The sequence below is a fragment of the Hipposideros armiger genome, unplaced genomic scaffold, assembly GCF_001890085.2.
Source record: "Hipposideros armiger isolate ML-2016 unplaced genomic scaffold, ASM189008v1 scaffold_238, whole genome shotgun sequence".
Lineage (NCBI taxonomy): Eukaryota > Metazoa > Chordata > Mammalia > Chiroptera > Hipposideridae > Hipposideros > Hipposideros armiger.
This window is the reverse complement of record NW_017731588.1, coordinates 2145473-2167402: the sequence shown is the minus strand read 5'-3', so window position 1 is coordinate 2167402 and position 21930 is coordinate 2145473. Positions and strand designations below refer to the sequence as shown.

The 21930-nt window shown below is 39.7% G+C and overlaps 1 protein-coding gene across 3 annotated transcripts in view; it reads right to left on the bottom strand.

The window, feature by feature from the left end:
- Nucleotides 1-21644, bottom strand: part of PIGU (phosphatidylinositol glycan anchor biosynthesis class U) — a 97413-nt gene extending 75769 nt beyond the window's left edge. The window contains exons 1-2 of one of the 3 annotated variants that reach the window (XM_019655319.1): nucleotides 21083-21644; nucleotides 9680-9744 (exon numbers count right to left, since the gene is read on the bottom strand). In XM_019655319.1, coding sequence (XP_019510864.1) covers nucleotides 9680-9744; nucleotides 21083-21212 — 195 coding nt within the window. In that variant the 5' untranslated portion in view covers nucleotides 21213-21644. The remainder of the gene's footprint in view (nucleotides 1-9679; nucleotides 9745-21082) is intronic. The other 2 variants (XM_019655318.1, XM_019655317.1) reach the window with 2 other exon arrangements.
- Nucleotides 21645-21930: the final 286 nt, after the last annotated feature.

Genomic DNA, 21930 nt, shown 5'->3' with positions numbered 1-21930 from the left:
AACCAACGCGCCACTCGGCCGGCTAATTTTTTTCTATATTTTCTACCCTTTGCTCTCTACGCTTCAGTCTGGATATTTTTTACAGACCCATCTTTCAGATCACTAATCCTCTCGTTAGCTTTGTGTAATCTGCTGTTAAACTCACTTATTGCATTCTTCTTTTTTTTTTAAAGTGGAGAAAGAGCAGCTTGTTAGAAGAAAAAGTACACTTCAAAGAGGTAGAAGTGGGCCTGAGCAGAAAGCAGTGGCTCAAGGGCCCATTATTAGAAGAGAAAGTACACTCCAAAGAGTTTGGAGCAGGCCGAGCAAAAGAAGGCGCTCAAAAGCACTTATTGCATTCTTAATTTGTAATTATGTTTTCCAGTTCTAGAATTTCCACTTGATTCATTTTTATATATTTCAGTTCCCGGGTGAAATTCTCTATTTTGTCATCTATTTTTTGAACATATTAATCATTGATCAATTATTTTTTTTTTATTTATATATATATATTTTTAAGCTGATCCATCGCTGCCAACAGGCAGCTCACCAGCAGCTCAGCTCAGGCCAGGAATTGAACTGGCAACCCTGTCGCTCAGAGCTCACACTCTTGAGCGAGCTCTTAACCAACTGAGCCACTCGGCCAGCCGATCAATTATTTTTTAAAGTCCAAATTTGATAACTTGATACCTATATCACCTGTGAATCTGTTTTTATTGCCTGTTTTTTTCTGTCTCTTATTATGCTTGGTAATTTTGATGGAATGATGGACATTGTGTATGAAAAATTGCATAGATGCACAGATGCTATATTGAGGCTATTTTCCTCCAAAAAGGATTTCTTTAAGATTCTGGCAAGCAATTAGAATAGAATTATATTGCCTTGATCTAATTAGGGATATAGCTAATTAGAAGCTGGATTCAGTCTTTGGAAGACTAGTCTATAACGAGGTCTACCCTTCTTCTTTGGGGATAGTCCCTCAGAGATCCCAAATGTTAGCCAAGTCCCCTACCAGAACCCTGCCACCTCGTTGGCCATGCACTCAAATTGGTAGTTCCCAAGCACCATGAGTTTGCCAATAGCTCCTTAACCTCTTACAGCCAATTTCTATTCTGTTTCTCTGCCTGTCAGCCTGTGCCTCTTACAAACTGGTAAATGCATCAAGGAGAAAGCAGCTCAGAAGGTCAGTCTCACTTTTTGTACTTTCTTCTCTGGGATCTCAGCCCCTTGAGTCCCGGCTATCTTGGTACTTTTCAATGCCTTCAAACATTTGTTTTTGTATTTATCCTGCTTTTCTAATTGTTCTAGGCAGGAGGGTTGTTCTACTGCTAAAAGCGAGTTCACCAATCCACCAGAACCATAAGAAAATTGCATGATTTGGTTTTAGTGAGCCCACGCTGGTGACTCAGAAGCATCTCTTCCCAAACCCAACCACATGCAAAAATGTGTCCTATAATATTGTAAAGGTTATTGACAGGCTTTTTAGTGAGAACAAGCTAGTTCGGTAGAAAGAACAAGGCTTTAGAGTCAGACTCAGGTTTAAAACCAGGTCCCACCTGTGTACCTTTGGGCAAGTTGTTTTCCCCTCTGAGTCTTAGTTTCCTCAGCTATAAAATAAGAATGGTGACCTATTTCACAGGGTTCTTGGGAGGATAAAGCGGTAATGTGCACAAAGTACTTAGCACAGTGCCTAGCTTACAGTAAACCTCAATATATTAGCTACCTGAGATCAACTTTTTACCTCTTTTTGAAAACAGGGGCATCAGCTTTGCCTTTCAAGGTTCTAAAAGGATTAAGCTTTTACAACTATCTACTAATGGATTCTTTTTTTTTTCATTTATCTTTGTTAGTAAGTAGTAACATGATATTTATATTACCAATAGCCTCCTTTCAAAGTGTTTTGATGCTTCAGATAGTTTAGAATGACTCTAAATCAGTCTTAGAAATATCAGGACAAATAGTTCACAAAAAGCCTATTAGTAAATGGGCTGGTTTCCTTAATGAACTAACACGTATGCAGTAGTTTAATTGTACATAATACTATTATAGAGAAGCATTCACTGAATATAACTTGTCTTTATGCTACATCTCCATTTGGGTGACCACTCCCAATCATGGTAGAATATATATGAATAAACTCACAATTTAACTATCAGTACTTAGCTCAACATAGAACAAAGAAACATGTTTTGAAGGCAGTGATAAAATCCAACCTGTGGCTGCTAAATTCCTTTTTTCCCTCCTGTACAGATATTTCTTCTCCACTTTCACATATTCTTACCTTTCCCTAAGAAATACATATTAAAATCTGCTGAATATTAAGAAACAATGCAAAGCCATAACGAACTTTCTTTTCAAAAGTGTTCTTTTCATTTGACTTGACATAATTTTCTTTATATTTTATTACTTAAAGAAACTATACTAAAATATAGAAAGTTCTTGATTTATGAACACCGAACTTATAAGCAAATTAACCCATATTCAGGAATTAGGAGCAAGGGACTCTGAGTTTCAAGTTGTCCCCACTGTGTTCAAGGGAAGCAACTATTCTTGCCCCTTAAGTCAAAGTTCTTAAAGGTTAACAGTCCTAAAGGGGTTATCTTTTATTATATCTTGTATCTTTTATTAAACAAGTATAGAGCGTTAACATGCTTCTTGTAGCTAGAAATTACTACCTCATGCCTTTATCCCCCTTTACACACACACACACACACACACACACACACACACACACACACACACACATCCTAAGAAGAGTAAGAATCTGTTCTAGACTCTCTCTTTGTATCTAAGAATGCATTTTCCCAGAGAAACAACATTTTAAACTATTGTTAAGTGGCTAGATATAGCTCTTCCATTTATTAATTTGACATATTCTTCCTGGAGACTATTTCACATCTTCCCCTCTCTTCAGCCTCCAAGTTTCCTCTCCACTACTAACTTTCAGCCCGGAGCCTCACTTCTTATTTCACTAACAAAAGAGAAGCAATTAAATGGGAACCACCTTTTTCCTGCTACCCAGTTGACCAACTTCCTGTATCTGTATCTATATTCTCTTCCTATCTCTTATTAACAACAGATGCACTTCCTTTCTTCTTACCTAAAGCCAAATCCTCCACCAATGAACTAGATCCCATTCCTTCCTGCCTCATTCAAAGATCCTCTTTCTTATATCAACTATCCACAGAATTATTTCCATCAGCAAGGAAATATGCAGATCCTCATTTAAAAAGTCTTCACCAGACATCTTCCTCTAGCTACCATACCATTTCTCTGTCCTCCTTTGGAGCAAAATTCCTCAAAAAGATTGTCCCTGTCTCAATGTACTTCAGTCAGTCTCTTGTCCTTATACTCCACTAAAAATACTGTTGCCAAAGTCTTCAAAGATCTCAATTTTGGCAAATCAATCATCACTCTTGGTCCGAATTTTCCCAACCTTGCAGTAGCATTTGACATTGAAGTATTTTCTTCATCTGGCTTCCATGCACTACATTCTCTTGATTTTCCTCCTTTTCATCTTTATTTGCTAGCTTCTCTTCCCCTTCCCAACTTCAATGTATTGGAGTGCTCCAGGTCTCAGTATTCTTCATGTAAATCACTCTCTATGTGTCTTACTTGTCTATTTCTGTGTAACAAATTACCCTAAAATTTACCAGCTTAAAACAACACACATTATTTCACACAGTGTCTGAGAGTCAGTAATCCAGGAGTGGTTTAACTGGGTGGTTCTGGCAGAGTCTCTTAGGAGGCTGCAGCTGTCAGCTGACATTGCAGTCTGTAAAGGGGCTTGAATATCTGCTTCCAAGCTTACTTATTTGGTTCTTGACAGGAAGATTAAGTTCCTCATCACAAAGGCCTCTCCATAAGGTTGGTCATGACATGGCTTTCTCCAGAGCACGTGACCCAAGAGAGAGAAAGTCTAAGATGGAAGTTGCAGTGTATTTTATATCCTAATCTAGGAAGTGACATACCATCATCATTTCTGCCATATTCTATTGGTCACACAGACCAACTCTGGTACAATGTGAGAGAGGACTACACGAGTGTGAACACCAGAAGTTGGAAATCTTTGGGGGCTGACAGGGCCCGGGCCGTCCAGATGGGTGCAGGCTGATGCACGGACCCAGGCCCCAGACATAACAAACCTTGACTCTAGAGCCTGCTGCACAGGCGCCGGGCTCCGGTGACATAAGCTCTTTACACAAGCATGATTCACAGCCGGGAGGGAGCATATGCACTTCCGTGCGCTCTCCTCCCACAAAACCTCTATATAATGGTTGCTATTGCTGAATAAAGCTGCTAGCTGGTTCCTCCTCATGTCGGCTCCGTGTGCTTTCTTTTCCCTGGGCATCTCACTGCCGGAAGCCCCCCAGCAGCTCCCGGGCAACAACAAGGGCCATCTTGGGGACTGGCTATCACACTAGATGATCACATCCAGTACCATGTTTTCAAATATCTGTAGACTGATCCCAATTTTACACCTCCAGCCTTGTCCTCTCTTCTTGAGTTTCACATTGTATACCAATTGCCTTAACGTTGCCATTTGGATATCTAATAAGCACTTAAAAACCTAACATGGTGAAATCTGAATTTATTTCCCACCCCACTAAAACCTGTTCCTCCCTTAGTATGGTTCATCTCATTAAATAACACTACCATTCATTCAATTACTCAGGACAAAAACCGACTATCTCTGTGTGGTATCCTTGAATCCTTTCTTGCCTTCATATCTCATATCAAATCTATTAACAAATCTACCTCTAAAAATATAACTAGAATCTAGTCACTTTTTTAAAGAATCTAATCACTTTTCACCACCTTCATTGTTACCACCCTAGATCTAAGCCACCATCATTCTTCTTAGACTATTGCATAAGCATCCTAATCATTATCCCTGCTTTACCTCTTATCCCTAGAGTCAATTTCCCTCACAATATCCATAGCAATATTTATTAAATGTAAAATAAATATAAATACTTCTTTTCTGGTTTAAAAGTCTCCAATGTCTTCTCATCAGTGAAAATAAAGTCAACTTGCTATTGTGGCCATACTGGGGTCGGTGAAGGATCTCAGGATGGCTGAGTGAAAACTTGCTCTAAAAAGGCATCGACTGGGTAGCTTTTGGGGTGATCATACCCTGAGACCAAAAGGCCACTGATAACTCCCTGAAATCTTGGAATGAGACCCTACCCTCCAGATTGGCTCCTCTACCTGAGAATCTACCTGCTATCAACTGGGATTACTACAAAGCAATTGTGGTGAAGGCCAACGTGGCACATGGCTTTGAGAAGAAGCTTAATGCCCTGAAGGTTCCTGTGCCAGAGGACAAATACACTTCCAGGTGGATGCTAAAGAAAAAGAAGATGTGAAAAGTTGTGCTGAGTTTTTGTCTGTCTCAAAGGCAAGGATTGAGTAATATGGGAAAGAGCTGAAGATGAAGAACATAATTCCACTTGATCAAATAACCACTGAGGACATGAATGAAGTTTTCCCAGAAACCAAATTAGACAAGTATACCAACTGACCTCAACAGCCAATTGAGAAGTTATAAACTTGAGTCTGGGAGGAAGTTCTGGCCCTCATATTACAAACTCTGGACCTTAAAATAATTACATTAAAAGATAGATAGATAGATAGATAGATAGATAGATAGATAGATAGATAGATAGAGAACAAGGGAGAAAGGGAGGAAAGAAGGAAGGAAAAAAGGAAGGATCAAAATTCCTAACCATGTCTACAAAAAGTCCAGCATAATCGGGCCCCTAACTTCTCACAATTTATCTCTATTATTCTCCTCTTTGCTTATTTTGCCTTTGCAACACTGGCCATCTTTCTGCAACTCACAAATGCCAAGCTCGTTCCCAAATCAGGGCCATCATAAGCTTACTAGCTTCATTTAGATCTCTTATTCAAATTTCACTTTCTCAGAGTGCCTTCCCTGAACACACTATCTAAAATAGTGACACACATATAACCATCACTCTTTATGCCGTTACCCAGCTTTAATTTTTTACATGTACTTATCACTTAACTGAAATCTCATTTTTTTTAATTTTAGCTTTATGGAGGAAAAATAGTATAAAATAAACTTCACATGTTTAAAGTATACAATTTGACCAATTTTGATCAATGTATGCATCCATGAAACCATCATCATAATGAAAATAGTGAACATATCCACCATTCCCTAAAGTTTACCAGTTTTACTGTTCATCCCAACTTTGTTTCAATGATTTTTCACTATTGCTTTTCTATTTTCTATTTCATTTTTTTTACTCAAATATTTATTATTTATTTTATTCTGCTTACTTTGACTGTATCTTCTTTTTCTAGTTTCTTAAGGTAGAACTGAGGTCATTGATTTGACACCTTTCTTCTTTTCTCACATAGGCATTTAGCACTTTAAATTTCCCTCTAAGTACTGTTTTAGTGACATCCCATATTTTGACAGGTTATGTTTCATTTTAATTCAGTTCAAAATACTTCCTAATTTCTCTTCCGATTTCTTCTTCAATCCATGGGTTATTTAGGTGTACAAAGGTCTGACAATGAATTTCGCAAACTCATCCTAGAAAAGTGCTACATACCTCATTGCTGAATATCACTATGGTCACCTTTGAAGTGCTCACCTTGGGAAGCTATGCACCGAAGTCTAGTCTACCATTCAAAGCAATTTTGGAACTCTTTTTCTGGAATGGCCATCAGAGCTGTCATCGTATTACTCTTAATGTCCTGAATCTCATCAAAATCTCTTCCTTTCAATATTTCCTTTATCTTCGGGTAAAGAAAGAAGTCATTGGGGGCCAGATCAGGTGAGTAGGGAGGGTGTTCCAATATATTATTTATTTACTGGCTAAAAACTCCCTCACAGATAGTGCCGTGTGAGCTGGTGCATTGTCGTGATATAAGAGCCATGAATTGTTGGAGAAAAGTTCAGGTCGTTTTCGTCTAACTTTTTCATGCAGCCTTTTCAGCACTTCCAAATAGTAAACTTGGTTAACTGTTTATTCAGTTGGTACAAATTAATAATGAATAATCCCTCTGATAGCAAATAAGTTTAGCAACTTATTTGGTTACAACATGGTTACAACAAGTTCACTAACTTAATTGTCAGAACTTGCATGTTACTTAGTTTTCAAATATTGGGGATTTTCCAGAAAACTTTCTGATATTAATTTTTTATTTAGTTCCATTGTGGTCAGAGAATATACTCTGAATGACTTCAATCTTTTAAACTTATTGAGTCTTGTTTGATGGCCCAGAATATAGGCTATCTTACAAATGTTCCAAGTACACTTGAAAAGATTATGTATTTTACCGTTGTTGGATGGAATGTTCTATGAATGTCAATGAAGTGAAGTTGGTTGACAGTGTTGTTCAAGTCTTCTATATCTTTGTTGATTTTCTGTCTGCTTGTCATTGAGAGAGACATATTGAAATATCTGACTATAATTATGGATTTGTCTGTTTCTTCTTGCAGCTGTATCAGTCTTCATGTACAGTATTTTGAAACAGAATTGCTATGTCTTCCTGATAAATTGACACCATTATTGTGATGAAATGATCTCTTTATCCCTGGTGATATTCTTTGCTCTGAAATGTTTCTTTTTTACAAACTCACTGTCTGTTTCTCTTGGAAATATAAATACCATGAGGCCAAGCTCTGTATCTTGGTCTATATTCCTAGTACCTTACAGCGTAGCTGGCATTTGGTGCACACTTAACAAATCTTTATTAAAGGAAAGAGAGAAGGGAAGGAGGGATTGGAATACACATGCAGATGTAGAGCTACACACTAGTATTGAAAAATAAGTGAAGAGGGCCGGCCGAGTGGCGTGTTGGTTAAGAGTTGGCTTGGGACACCAGCTCTGAGCAGCAGGGCCCCAGTTTGGATCCCACATGAGGGCCAGTGACGCTGTACCCTCTACAGCTAAGATGGTGAACAACAGCTCGACCTGGAGCTGGGCTGCCGTGAGTCGCTGGCAACGGCATAGGCTGCAGCCCCTGCTGCAGTGAGCTGTCATGAGCTATGGTGAGTGGCTGACAGCCAGCGTGAGTGGCTGGCAGCCAGTGAGCTGCCGTAAGCCATCATGAGCAGCCTTCCAATGGCCAGCGAGCTATCTACCTCAGCCGGGAAGAGCACAATGATAATACCAACACGGGCCAGTGAAGCAGTGTCTTCCACAACTAGACTGAAGAACAAAAATAACAGCAACTTGTCTGTTCCCCTTCCCCGATTCCCCAATACTGTTCCCCTCCCCCAATTCCCCAATTAAAAAAAAAATCTTAATAAAAATAAAAAAATAAGTGAAGAAAAGGTGCCAGTATTTGTTCTGAGGAGCGTATAATGGGCAAAACAAGTACAGAGGCAATTTCAAGAGTATGATATGAGCCATAAAAAGGATAAGCACAAGATGCTTTGCAAAGTACAGAAGGAACTTCTGATCTAGTCTAAGGTGATAAGTAATGGCTTTCTGGAAGGGTTAAACCTAAGATAATATTGGAATAGAGAACCCCCCACAAAAGAGGGAAGAATGGCCCTCCATAAGGTGTCACAGCATGAGTAAAGACACACAGGTAATAGAGAATATGGTGCTGGAGCATAATGAAAGTATGCTAGGACTCTCTCAGGGGATTCCTATTCTGTATAGAAAACATATTGCCCAAGCAAGAGCTACAGCACAATGAGTCCTCCTGGCTAGTGGGCTATTCTTTGGTATGCCCACACATTCTATTCCCAATAACTGAACTGTGTGCTTATTAAAGAGTCTCTTAAAACTCCTAACCTGTTTCTGCTAATAGTTCTTATTAGTAGTAATAACAATACAAAGGTAATGAAATATGAATGCAAAAGACAGTTATCTCTATGAGAACCAAGTTGAATGCTTTAGAAAAACTAGACAGATGAACAACAACAAAAAATTGTTCTCAAAGTAAGTGTGAGAGAGAGAACTGTAAAAATTGGGGGTTAAATTGGCAAATTAGAAGACTGCTACTTTAAAATATGGCCAATAAGAATGGGAAGGGAAGAATGGAAAGAAATGTTGATGTGGTAAGCAGGACCCACAGGGCTTTACATCTCATAAGGTGTTTGGATTTCATCCTGAGGTCAGTGGTAAGCATTCAAAGGTACTGAGCAAGACAGTGACAAAATCAGGATCACATTTCAGAAAGCTAGCTCTGACTGCAGAATAAAGGACAAGACAATGCAGAAAGGCTTGTCAGGAAGCTGTTGCTTCCCATGCAAGAGGTGATGGTGAACTAAGAGTGATTTTACTATGATTATTAATCCTACTAAGGATTAATTTTTTAATGGGTTAAAGAGGCTTTTGTGGGCTAAGAAACCAACATTGCTGTCAGTTTTCAAGGCAAAGCACGTTCCAAAGAACCAATTACATGCCAATTAGCATACAACCTACTCATGAACTGGGAACTGTTTACAACTTGCTTGCCATTAAAAATGATAACATTGTACAGAAGTCTCTCTCATTTGCTTCCCCAAAGTACAATCTTAATCTGGACCATTTCTATTGCAATTGTCAAACCTTCTTATGCGAAGGACATCTTAAAAAGGACTGTTTCTAAATATGATTTTCAAAAATAGATCTTTTTAAATGTTCGTACTAACTAGAGGTTAGGCTTTGGTATCTGTGACTATAAATTCCTCTTAGTAACCAGAAAAGAAAATAAGAACACTTACCTCATGAAATACTGCTCCAGAATACGGAGACACTCCCAAGTCCAACAGTGAGAGGCCTTCAACCACTGAAAAGTAAGACATCACTCTTACTTCAAAGACATAGGCAGATGGCCATAAACCAATGTGTTAGATACCCTCAGGACCGAGAAGGACCTTACAGTTGATCTAACCCCCTTTACTTCATTCCCAGGAAGTGGCTTTAAGTTTTGATTTGAGCATTTCTGATCATGGGGAGCTTTCTTCCATACAGAGTATCCCATTGCATTGTGGGGAAGCACTCATTATGAGAATGTTTTGTATTAAACTATAATAAGCTTCCTTCAATTTTCTTGTAACTTCCGCCGACTCTAAAAAGTGTTTCATTTATGTATATTCTGCTCCACTCCAAAACACGGTAAGATACCACATTAGAAGCTGGTGAGAAATAGAGTAGAGTAGCGAAATGGGCAGTCACTTTCATATGTTCTTGCTTGAGTGAGAGTTGTATTAATTTTTCTTCAGGGCAATATGTACTTTTGAAGTGCATACATTTTGACCCAGAAATGACTGTTCTTAGGGCAATTTATCTTAGGGAAATAACTGGAAAAGCGCCCAAAGAAGTATATTCATTACCGCATTGAATACTGAAAAATTAAAAATAATTCCAATATCCATTCATAATTTAAATTGTGATATGCATATATATATATATATATATATATATATGGATGAATGGATAGACAGATACACTTTATAGTTAAAAATCATACTATGATATAAATAACTGAATAAATAAGAAAACAGAAAGCGCTTCCTTACAGAGAATTGTAAGTATTAAATATAGAAGAAAAGAGAAATAGAAAATCATTTGGCAGACCCCATACTAATTGTAAAAGGCAAGTATCATTAATGGATACTAAAATTAGTGGATAAAAGTATGATGAGAAACAGAATATTTGCAAGGGGAAAAATAGTAATTTTGGGGAATAAAACTGGCATTTCACTACCTTAATTAAGTGACTGAAGCTTACATCACCAGTAATACGTTGACCAGTTAACATTATCAACATCAAGTACCTCATGATATGATTCACTGAGATGGGGATAAAAACACTTTTGTAGTCCTTATGCCAAAAATGTGGTATCTTTGCCAAAGAAACGTAACTTCGATCTAATCATAAGAAAACATTAGGCGCACCCAAGTTGACAGACAAAAGAACCGGCCAGTACTCTTTAAAAATGTTAAGTCTGAGGAAGTATCCCAGATTGGACAAGACTAGGAATACATAACTAAATGCAATGTGGGATCATGGATTAAATCTTGGACAAGAAAAATGACATTAGAGGAACAATTGGTAAAATTCTAATAAGGTGTACAGATTAATTAATAGTATTGTATCAGTGTTAATTTTCTGGTTTAGGTCACAATACTATAGTTATGTAGGATGTTACCCTACATCTAGAAGAAGCTGGATGAAAGATAAATAGGAGCTGTATGTATATTTTTGTAACTTTTTTGAAAATCTAAAGTTATATCAAAATTAAGAGTTAAAGTAAAAAAAGTATATTACAGATATATATTTACTGAAGGAGCAATGTCCATGAATACTCTTAAAGAAAAGCAGGTTATAACACAGCACATAAAATACGATTCAATTTTATTTTAAATATTTATAAGCATTCATTCAATTATTTGAGAATGAATATGTATTTAATGATAAATGACTCAAAATTAACATAAAATATAAACATTAAATGAGATAAAAAATGTTAACAGTGAGCATCTCTGGGTGATAAGATTACAGATGATGTTTAGCTTCTTTTATCTTTTCTTCAATTTCTGAATTTTTAGCAATGAACATGTATTTTTTTTTTTAAGATTTTTAAAAAATTTTTTATTGGGGAATTGGGGGGATGGGAACAGTGCTGGGGAATTGGGGGAAGGGGAATAGACAAGTTGCTCTGGTTTTGTTCTTCAGTCTAGTTGTGGAGGACGTTGCTTCACTGGCCCAAGTTGGCACCATCATTGTGCTCTTCCCGGGCGAGGCAGATCAGTCGCCTGCTTCTGGACGGCTGCTCACTGCAGCTGCTGGCCGCTCACGCTGGCTGCTGGCTACATGCGGTAGCCCATGGCAACCCACTGCCACAGGGGCTGCAGTATACGACTTCACCAGCGACTCACGGCCGCCCAGCTCCAGGTTGAGCTGTTGTTCAGCATCTTAGCTGTGGAGGGCAGTGTCACTGGCCCTCATATGTGGGATCCGAACCGGGGCCCTCTGGCGTCCCAAGCCAGTTCTTAACCATCGTGCCACTCGGCCGGCCCAAACATGTATTTTTTTTAATTATTAAAAAGAGAAAAAATAATTTTAAAAGAAAGTAAGTGAAGAAGGATACGAAAAAACATAAACAGAAGCCACAAAAACCTATAAAATGTATAAGCTTATAGATGCATAAAATGTCACAAGTATATATAAGAAACTGATATACAGGAAAAACTGTTTCCTTCAGGGAACAGAACTGTGTGGTTATAGGAAAGTGGTGGTAAGGGGTCTTTTAATCATATAGCCTTTTGCACCTTTGATTTTTGAACCATGTGATTAAATTACCTATTTAAACATAAATAAATAAAAAAGAATCAAAGTGACAAAGTCTGTTCCAAAAAATCTCAAAAAACCCCACATAAAATAAAAAAGTGCAAGACAGGGGCGCCGGTTAGCTCAGGTGGTTAGAGCGCAGGCTTGTAACACCAAGGTTGCCAGTTCGATCCCCACATGGGCCACCGAGATGTGTCCTCCATAACTAGACTGAAAAAATTACTTGACTTAGAGTTGATGGGTCCTGGAAAAACACACTGTTCCCCCACCCACCCCCAAAAAAGCGAAAGACAGAAAAAAACAAAAAGAAGAGAAAACCTATATATTTGTAATGAGTGGGCCATAAATATGGCTTTAAACTTTATAGACCCACCCTAGAAGGAAACCTAATCAGTTACACAACTCACAGTGGCTATAAAATAAAACAAAATCCATAGCTCAAGCAAATTCTAACTGGTCCTTATACTAGGATCAGAAAGAAACTTGCCTTAAGGATCCACATGAAAAGGCTGTGTAACACAACAATTAAACCCTTCACTAAGAGCTTTAATAGAGACCCATGGAGGTGATTCATCAGGGCACTTCACAAGGGATCTCTCAATCTAAACAAATGGCACTCCCCACCCCCACCCCAGAGCAGTAAAAAAAACTCTACAGAGGACCAGGAACATCAGGAACATCAGGAACATCACTCTCCACTGGTTTAATCCAGAGGAAGATTCTAGATTATGTAGCTAGAGGGACAGACTGCACACCTTTCAGGCAATTGTCTAAAATGTATTTTCTCTCATATATGTTTTGTCTAGATACTGTATACCAGTGAATTTGTTAATGTGTTCTCTGGCAAGTGCCTGGAATGTGGCTCTGCTATCTTGATGATTAAATATGACCTCAATTATTTAATAGATAATTGATCTGGGGGAAGACTCAACTGCATGTAAAAACATTTTTAAAAAAACAAACACTACCATTTATTACCACCATCTATAACATTAAAAAGTGTAGGAGGGCTGGCCGAGTGGCTCGTTGGTTAAGAGTTGGCTTGGGAGCATGAGCTCTGAGCAGCAGGGCTGCTGGTTTGGATCCCACATAAGGGCCAGTGACGCTGCACCCTCTATAGCTAAGATAGTGAACAACAGCTCGACCTGGAGCTGGGCTGCCGCGAGTCGACGGCGACAGCGTAGGCTGCAGTGGAGATGCAGTGGACTGCCATAAGCTACTGTGAGTGTCCGGCAGCCAGTGTGAGCGACTGGCTGCTGGCGTGAGCTGCCGTCCAATGGGCAGAGACCGACTGCCTCAGCCGGAAAGAGCGTAATGATCACAATACCAACATGGGCCAGTGAAGTGGTGTCTTCCACAACTAGACTGAAGAACAAAAGGACAGCAACTTGTCTGTTCCCCTTCCCCGATTCCCCAATAAAATCTTAAAAAAAAAAAGTGTAGGAAGAGCATAAACTTACAATATTTTTATTTTAATATATTTAGCTTTATGATACGCTTCTTACAATGTCCTTATTTATATTATTTTGGTGCACGTGATTGAAAACTTTGGCATGGTCGGGAAGCCAAGTGGCTCAGTTGGTTAAGAGCGCAAGCTCTAAGCAACAGGGTCGCTGGTTCGATTCCCACATGGGCCAGTGAGCTGCCAACAGGTGGCGGGATGGTTCAGCTGGTAAGAGCACGTGCTCCTAACAACAACTTTGCCGGTTCACTCCCTCATGGGATGGTGGGCTACACCCACCTGCAACTAAGACTGAACATGGCACCTTGAACTAAGTGGCTGCAAGCTGCCGACAGGCAGCCAGAAGGCGACTGGACTTGGAGCTGAGCTAGCTGTGCCCTCCACAACTAAGATTGAAGGACAACAACTTGGCCGTTCCCCTTCCCCAATAAGATTTAAAAAAAAAAAAAAAAGAAGAAGAAGAAGAAGAAGAAGAAAAAACTTTGGCATGGTCTACAGTGAGTTTGGGAGCATCTTAGCTATAGAGTACCAAAATCTTCCAGAATATACGAGTGAATCTATTCTATGTGGAAAAGAATAATCAGGGCCCCCAAATTCTATTACATATAACAATGTTTCAATAATATTTTGCTGGAAATATTTTAATGTAGGTTTCACAAAATGCCTGTTTGGATTAAAAAACAAAAACAAACAAAAAAAATCAATTAAAAAAACCCCAAATAACCCATAGCTTTAAGCCATTCTTTTTCCTAGCGTACCCTACAAAATAAAAACTGTGAAACGTACACCAGAGCAACTGAATAACATTTATGCATCATGGAATTAGTATCTAACAACTAATGTTTTTGAATAGTTGATCATAAAAGCTAATTAGTTATGACCAACTATTCTAAAACATAAGTTGGTGTTTTGTTTTGTTTTGTTTATAAAGTCTCTCAACTTTTAACAGATAAATCCCATAAAGTAAGAATTCTCATTTAGTTACATTGTTATCCTTTTCTTATGGGTGATATAAAAGCATATCACCTAGTATAAGGCAAACACTGCCTTTAAGCTTCCCATATCAGGAAGGAAATGCATTCAGCTTGTTCAAAAGAAGTGGTATCCTTATATTTCTAACCCAAAGGGCCCAAGAAACAGTGTCATCCCAGTAGCAATGAACACACCTAGCATCCAGATCTTGGTTTCTAAATAACATTCTCCAATAAAAGGAACCAGGGCTCCTTAGAGAAGTAGTTTATTCTAAGGTTCGAAAAGGAAAATACAATATAAGGCTGGAGCACCTTGTGGTTCCAGGAGGTAACGAAGTGCTAAAAAAAAAAAAAAGTGGGTGGGAGGTATGTCAAAAGAACAGGGAAAGGACAAAGGAGTCAACTGAAAGAAGTCCCAAAGGCCAAAGATAGAATAATTTGAGCAACAAATAAATGAATTATAATCCAGAGAACAAAATAAATACCCATGAGTCCATACTGATATAACACAGCCATAAATAAGGACAACTCTTCCTTACAGAAAAATCCTAATTAATAAATGATAAAGGAATGAGGGAAATAGAAAAGTCACCATTAGAACACCACAGTAATGACTGCTACAGGCAAGATCAACATATAAATATAAAAAGTAGTTTTCAAGAGAAAACTTCAAGAGAAAAAAGATAGAGCTCCAAAGTATGCATATAACCCCAAAATGTTTATTAATTGAAAAGGTAAAACAGTAATTTTACAGTGGAGAAACTAGGCAGATACTGCCTTAACCAAGGGATTAGAGTTAATATCACCAGTAATAAGACATTTCAATAGGATGTACCCGCTAATCCAATGCCAATCACATCACTTACTCATAAGTAGGATTCTTCCCCAAATTCCATTATTTCAACCTATGAGAAAATATTAGACAAATCCAAATTGAGGAACCTTCTACAAAATACATTACCAATAGTACACTGCAAAAGTGTCAGGGTCATAAAGACAAGGAAACGCTGGGGAATGGTCACAGATTGGAGAAAAATAAGGAAGACACAACTAATGCAATAGGGGATCCTCAATCAGCTTCCAGAACAGAAAAAGTACAGTGACAACAATGGTAAAATCTGAATAACAACTATAGTTTAGTTAATAGTATTATATCAATGTTATTCTCATAGTTTTGATCACTGTATTATGTGGGATGTTAACATTAGCGGAAGCTGGGTGAAGTATATATGGCATCTCTCTGTACTATCTTTACAAATATTCTGAAAGTCTAAAATTATTTCAAATAAAAAGCTAAAAAAACAAACAAAAAAGTAATAATATCCAGTCTCTGGATCCAGCTGCCAATTTGCAGGAAATATAGAGGCCACAGAACATCTTAAATCATACCATGAATATACCATCAGGAAAATCCAAACTATGGGAAATTCTACAGGTCAAATGGTCTGGATTCTTCAACAGGTAAATACTAAAGAAAAGGACAGGATGGAGAGGGACCTTAAAGTAAGGGAGACTTAAAAGACATATAAAGGGTCGGCTGAGTGGCTCAGTTGGTTAAGAGCGCAAGCTCTAAGCAACAGCGTCGCCGGTTGGATTCCCACATAGGCCAGTGAGCTGTGCCCCAGCTGAGCTGCCGCTGAGCTGATGAGAGCACGTGCTCTTAGCAGCAAGGTTGCCAGTTCGACACCTGTATAGGATGGTGAGCTGCGCACACCCCCTCCCACACACACACACACAAAACTAAGATTGAACACGGCACCTTGAGCTGAGCAGCTGTGAGCTGCTGGATGGCTCAGTGTGCAACAAGGTTGCCGGTTTGACTCCTGCATAGGATGGTGGACTATGCAACCCCCACAACTAGATTGAAAGCAGTGGCTGGACTTTGAGCTGAGCTTGCGCCCTCCACAACTAAGAATGAAGGATAACAGCTTGACTTGGAGATGATGGGACCTGGCAAAACACAATGTTCCCTTCCCTAATTCCCCAAACACTGTTCCCTTTCCCAATTCCCCAATAAAAATCTTAAAAAAAAAAAGACATATAAAAACTTTTTTTTTTAGGGCCAGCCAAGTAGCTCAGTTGGTTAAGAGCTTGCTCAAGAGTGCAAGCTCTGAGCAACAGGGTCGTCGGTTTGATTCCCACATGGGCCAGTGAGCTGCGCCAGAGCTGAACTGCCACTGAGCTGCCAACAGGTGGCAGGATAGCTCAGCTGGTGAGAGCACGTGCTCCTAACAACAAGGTTGCATGTTCAAGATGGTGGGCCACACCCGCCGGCAACTAAAGACTGAACTAGGCACCTTGAACTGAGCTGCCGCCTGGGTGGCTCAGGGGATAGAGCATGAGCTCTTAACAACAAGGCTGCTGGTTCGACTCCCACATGGGATGGTGGCTATGCCCACCTGCAACTAATTGAACACAGCACCTTGAGCTGAGTGGCGCGACTGGACTTGGAGCTGAGCTAGCTGCGCCCTCCACAACTCAGACTGAAGGACAACAGTTTGGCTGTTCCCCTCCCCCAATTCTCCAATTAAAAAATCTTAAAAAAACAAACAAACAACTTTTTTTAAGGGCAAGACTAAGCTAGGGTCTACAGATGCTCATTTGGGTAATAAAACAAAAAAAAACATAAAGATGTCATTACGTGGTTACTTATGAGGGGGTCAAGGGGCTGTGATTGACATGGGGACATGGGGCATATGGGAAGGCTTCTGGAGTGAGTGGCAAAGTTTTGATTCTTGACTTAGATGATCATTACAAAAGTGTTTGCCTTATAATAATTCACAGTACAATACATTGTTGTATGTGGCTTACTAATTCTGTATTTTATTTAACAGTAAGTTTTTTTTAAGTAGTGCTATCAGAAGTGTTCCTCCTCACCCTGACTCTCACAGCTGCATTGGAGGTGGGTTTCTAAATAAGCACTAATACCTTGGACTCTACCCTGAACTCAAGAACCTAAGCCCACACTAATTCCTAATCCTTAGGCTGAGGAAATACCAGAAAATGACAGACGGTTCCAAAATTATTCCTGACAGATTTCTAGACAAGATGGCATAGAGTGAACTCTGGTGGGACAGACATGCCTAAGAATCGCTAGCTATTCACATAAAATACTATGTGACTTTGGACATGTGACAATCTCTCTGTGTTTCAATTTTCTCATCTACAAAATAGGGCTAACAATAGAATTTACATCATAGGGCCATTATAGAGATTAAATTAGCTTTTTAATATCCCTAAAGTGCTTACAACAGTGCCTGGCATGTAGAAAGCATTACATCAGTGTTAGTTATTATTGTTTTTATTGGGCTAAGAAGCACATGCTTGCATTTTGTCAACCAGGAAATTTGTATAAATTTTAATTAGACTATCAAATAAACTGATGGATCTGTAGAAATGAGTGACACAGAAAAGATCTCTTTGCTATTATAAAGGATATCTGTTATTTCCACCTGCCCAGTATCAATTTCCCCTCTTTTGGTAACAGCATCCTAGTTTCCCTATGGGATAACCCCCTTTTCCATGGTTTGGGAGGTTGCCCCCTTTCCAAAGAGGTAGATATAGATACATGACCCAGGCTGACCATAATAATTGGTTTAAGAATTGGCATACTACCCAAATAAGTTCAATGTGACTCCATTTCAAGACTTTTGTTGTCCTTATTGGAGAAGAGGGCACCCTCTTTCCATTGGACTTGACACTGTGAGGATATAAAAGTCAAAGGCTATTAGTGACCAATCTTGCCAACACCTGGGAAGAGCCTTTCTGAATGCAGTCAATGCCAAGATGGAAAAAGAATCAGTCCTGATGAGATCACTGAGTCTCCAGATCCAGCTAGGCCTAAAGTCTGGATCTACCCTTGGACTGTTCCATTATGTAGGCGAATAAGTTCACTTTCTATTAAAATTTGGACAGTTTCAGTTGGGATTCTGTCATCTGCACATGAAAGAATTGACACCACCAATTTAAAACTCTTTAGATATTTGAAGACAAGAATCATCCCCTCCAAGTATATAACTTCTTACTTATTCCCATTAAAAATTACAGCCAATAAAAATCTACTTGGATCCAAAGCCTTTTACCCAAAGATTGGTCGCTCAAAAAGAAAAATGTCATGCGAAACCAGGAAAGTTTCTATTTCAATATTTTTAAATGCCTATCTTTCAGGGTTTAATACAATCAACTGCTTTTTTAAATATTTCATCTTCAAGTATACTCTGAAGACAGGTAACTTACAGATGTTGTAACCTCCCCAAAATGAAACAAATAATTGTCTTGACTTAATCAGATCCAGATGGATGATTACCAAATCTTTCTCTAGCTCTGACATTGGCCCCAAGCTCCAGACCTAAACCTTTGACTAGCATACTATCCCCTTATATACATATCAAACACTGCTATCCTTTCTGATTCATCTATTTCAGCCATATCACCACTATTCTCCCTATTAAACTCAAAATCTTAGAATTAGTCATTTTGATTTTCATTATTGTGCTAAGAGCTTCAACACAGACTATCTCATTTAATGAGGTACATATTATAACTCTATTTTATAGATGAGAAAACAGATGCTAGAGGTCACACAGATAGTAAGTAGCAGAGGCAGAAAGAGACTCAACCCCTTTTTAAGATCCCAGACCCTGTGTCTTAATCAGCATATGACATTGACTCATCTTGGATCCTTCACCCTGTCTATTCCATAAGTAACCAGATCTTGTGTTTTCTTTTCTTCAATATTTATTCAACAGTAACTATGCAATTACTCTGCATAAGGCACAAAGGACTCAGGAATAAATAAAACAGCTCTGACGTTCAAGGAGCTCACAGTACAGTGAGAAACCAGATATAAACAAATAATTATGATATATGATGAGAAACGCTCTTAATAGAGGTCTGTATAAAGTGCTAAGAGAGCAGGGGAAGGAGGGCCTAATACTGCCTTGGGTCTTCTGGCATCCAGAAGAAAGCAGGAACCAAGTGGCTTCAACAAACAATTCAGTTTGTTCAACAAGTAATTATATGCAAATATTATATGCAAAGATATCAAGTCTAAGCTCTTACCATCAAACATGTGAATTACTACTACCTTTATTACCATTTGTCAACTGGGAACTCTGGGCAAATTACTTAACTTCTCTAAATCTCGGCTTCCTCAGCTAAAATGTGGAAAAGATCACCATCTAACACACAGAATAACTTGAGGATAAAATGAGGTTTATCATAGTTTCAGATATATAGTAAGTATTTTTAGAAACCTTACCTCTATTCATAAAATACCCATTCATTATTCCATTCCCTATTCCAAAATGTCTATGGGATAACATCAAAATTCTAGAATTTAAAGTGCCAGCACAGGAAGGAGACTTCTGGGGTGCTGGTAATGTTTCTTGATCTGGGTGCTGGTTAGACGGGTATATACAATTTATAAAAATTCATTAAGCTCTACACTTATTATATGGGCACTGTACGTATATTGTACTTCAGTAAAAAAAGAAAAAAAGTTTTTAAAGAAAAACCTTCAAACTCTGGCTGTAACCTAATCCCCACCCCAATACTCCCCTGCTTCGGACGTATCACGTATTTCAACATTTACTGATCCTGTTTACCTTCTGCTACCTGGAACTTCCCTTTCTCTAACTACTCTCCCTTTCCAAACTCTACATCCTTCAACAGTTAGCTCAAATCCCCTCAACCTTAGGAAACTGGGAAAGTAGAGGGCACTTTCTTCAGGGTGTGAACTCCAAGGAAGGAGCTGGATGTATACTGGAAGTACACTTTTCATAAATGATTTTGTTTGTCTCTCCCACTAGAAGGACTGGTGTATCCTCTGGCCCAAATTCTGTCTCATTGTAGGCGCTAGTACAAAACAACGTTTAATTAAGAACTCAAAGAAGGAAGAAGAAACAGTAGGAAAAGTTGCACTGAACGTCGCAGACTGAGAATAGGAAACAGGCGCGTAAGCACCTTACACCCGCTCCTCGCTTAGGCAAGTTTGGTCCCCTCACACACCATCCCACGCTCCTGGGAGCACCACGAGGGATCATGCGTCAAATCCCAAGCCCCTCCTCAGTTCTCACTCCACCCACCATGCTCTTTTCATTTTCAGACCCTTCCTCAGACCACACCCCTCCGCTCAGAGCCCGAGTGGGACACACCCCCTCAGATCCCCACCCCTCAAGTGATCCCGACCCGAGGGCCCATAGCTCATCGCACAATCTCACGCCCCGCTCCCTCACCAGCCCGGCCCTCAGGCCCCGCCCTCCTGCCCTCGCAGACGACACCAGACCGAATCAGTTCCCTCAGAATCCTGAGCTTTTGGCCACTGCCCCCGCCTTCCATTCAGAGGCCAGGAGAGCACAGGAGGGACCTGGCCGCCTACTCGAGCCGGTGGCCTCACCTCTCTTCCAAGAGCTCAGTGGGGACACCACCTCCACCCGCTCGGAGATGAACTCGGCCAAACTGGAGCGGAACAAGGCAGCCCGCACGGTCACGGCCACTACCAGCACCAGGGCCAAGGGAGCCGCCATGATAGCTGGGGCGGGCGCGCCGGCGGGGAGGGAAAGGCGAGGCGGAAGAGCCTTGCGACCTGTGCACCACCCTTTGTAGTTCCGCGGCCCGGCGCGCGTCGCTGCTGCCGGCAGAGCTGCCAGACTGGGGACTACTCCTCCCAGGAATCCTTGCGGCGAGGCAGGGCGGGACGACGGAAAGCGGGGCGTCTCAAGCTTGTAGTAAAGGTTTGGGCGACGTCTCCTGTGATGACAGGTGAACTATAAAAGCGCTCAGGGGCTAAAGTGCTGCTGAAAATAGACGAGTAAAGGCAGTTATCTTCCTAGAATTGTGAGCGAGTTTTAGAGATGTTAATTTCACTCTGTGTGTATGGTTTTAACGTTAAAATGTTTCTCTTTATGTTTTTAAAGAGTCTTAAATATGTATTAATATATTTACGATCGTTTATTGAAAGCCAACTATTGCCTGTCACTATATTGGATTCTGAGGATACATTTTGGAGTAGTAGACAAATTTATTAGCTCCGCAGGCTTAAGCAAATTGCTTAACCTTTCTGTGCCTCAGGTACCTCATCTGATCAATGTGCTGATTGTTGGCTCCTACGGGCTCGCTAGAAACTATTGAGGAATGCTTAGAAATTTTGCCAGTCGCTTTTAAACACAGCCGTTATCAAAAATTAAATTATATAGGGCCGGCCGAGTGGCGCGATGGTTAAGAACTCGCTTGGGATGCCAGAGG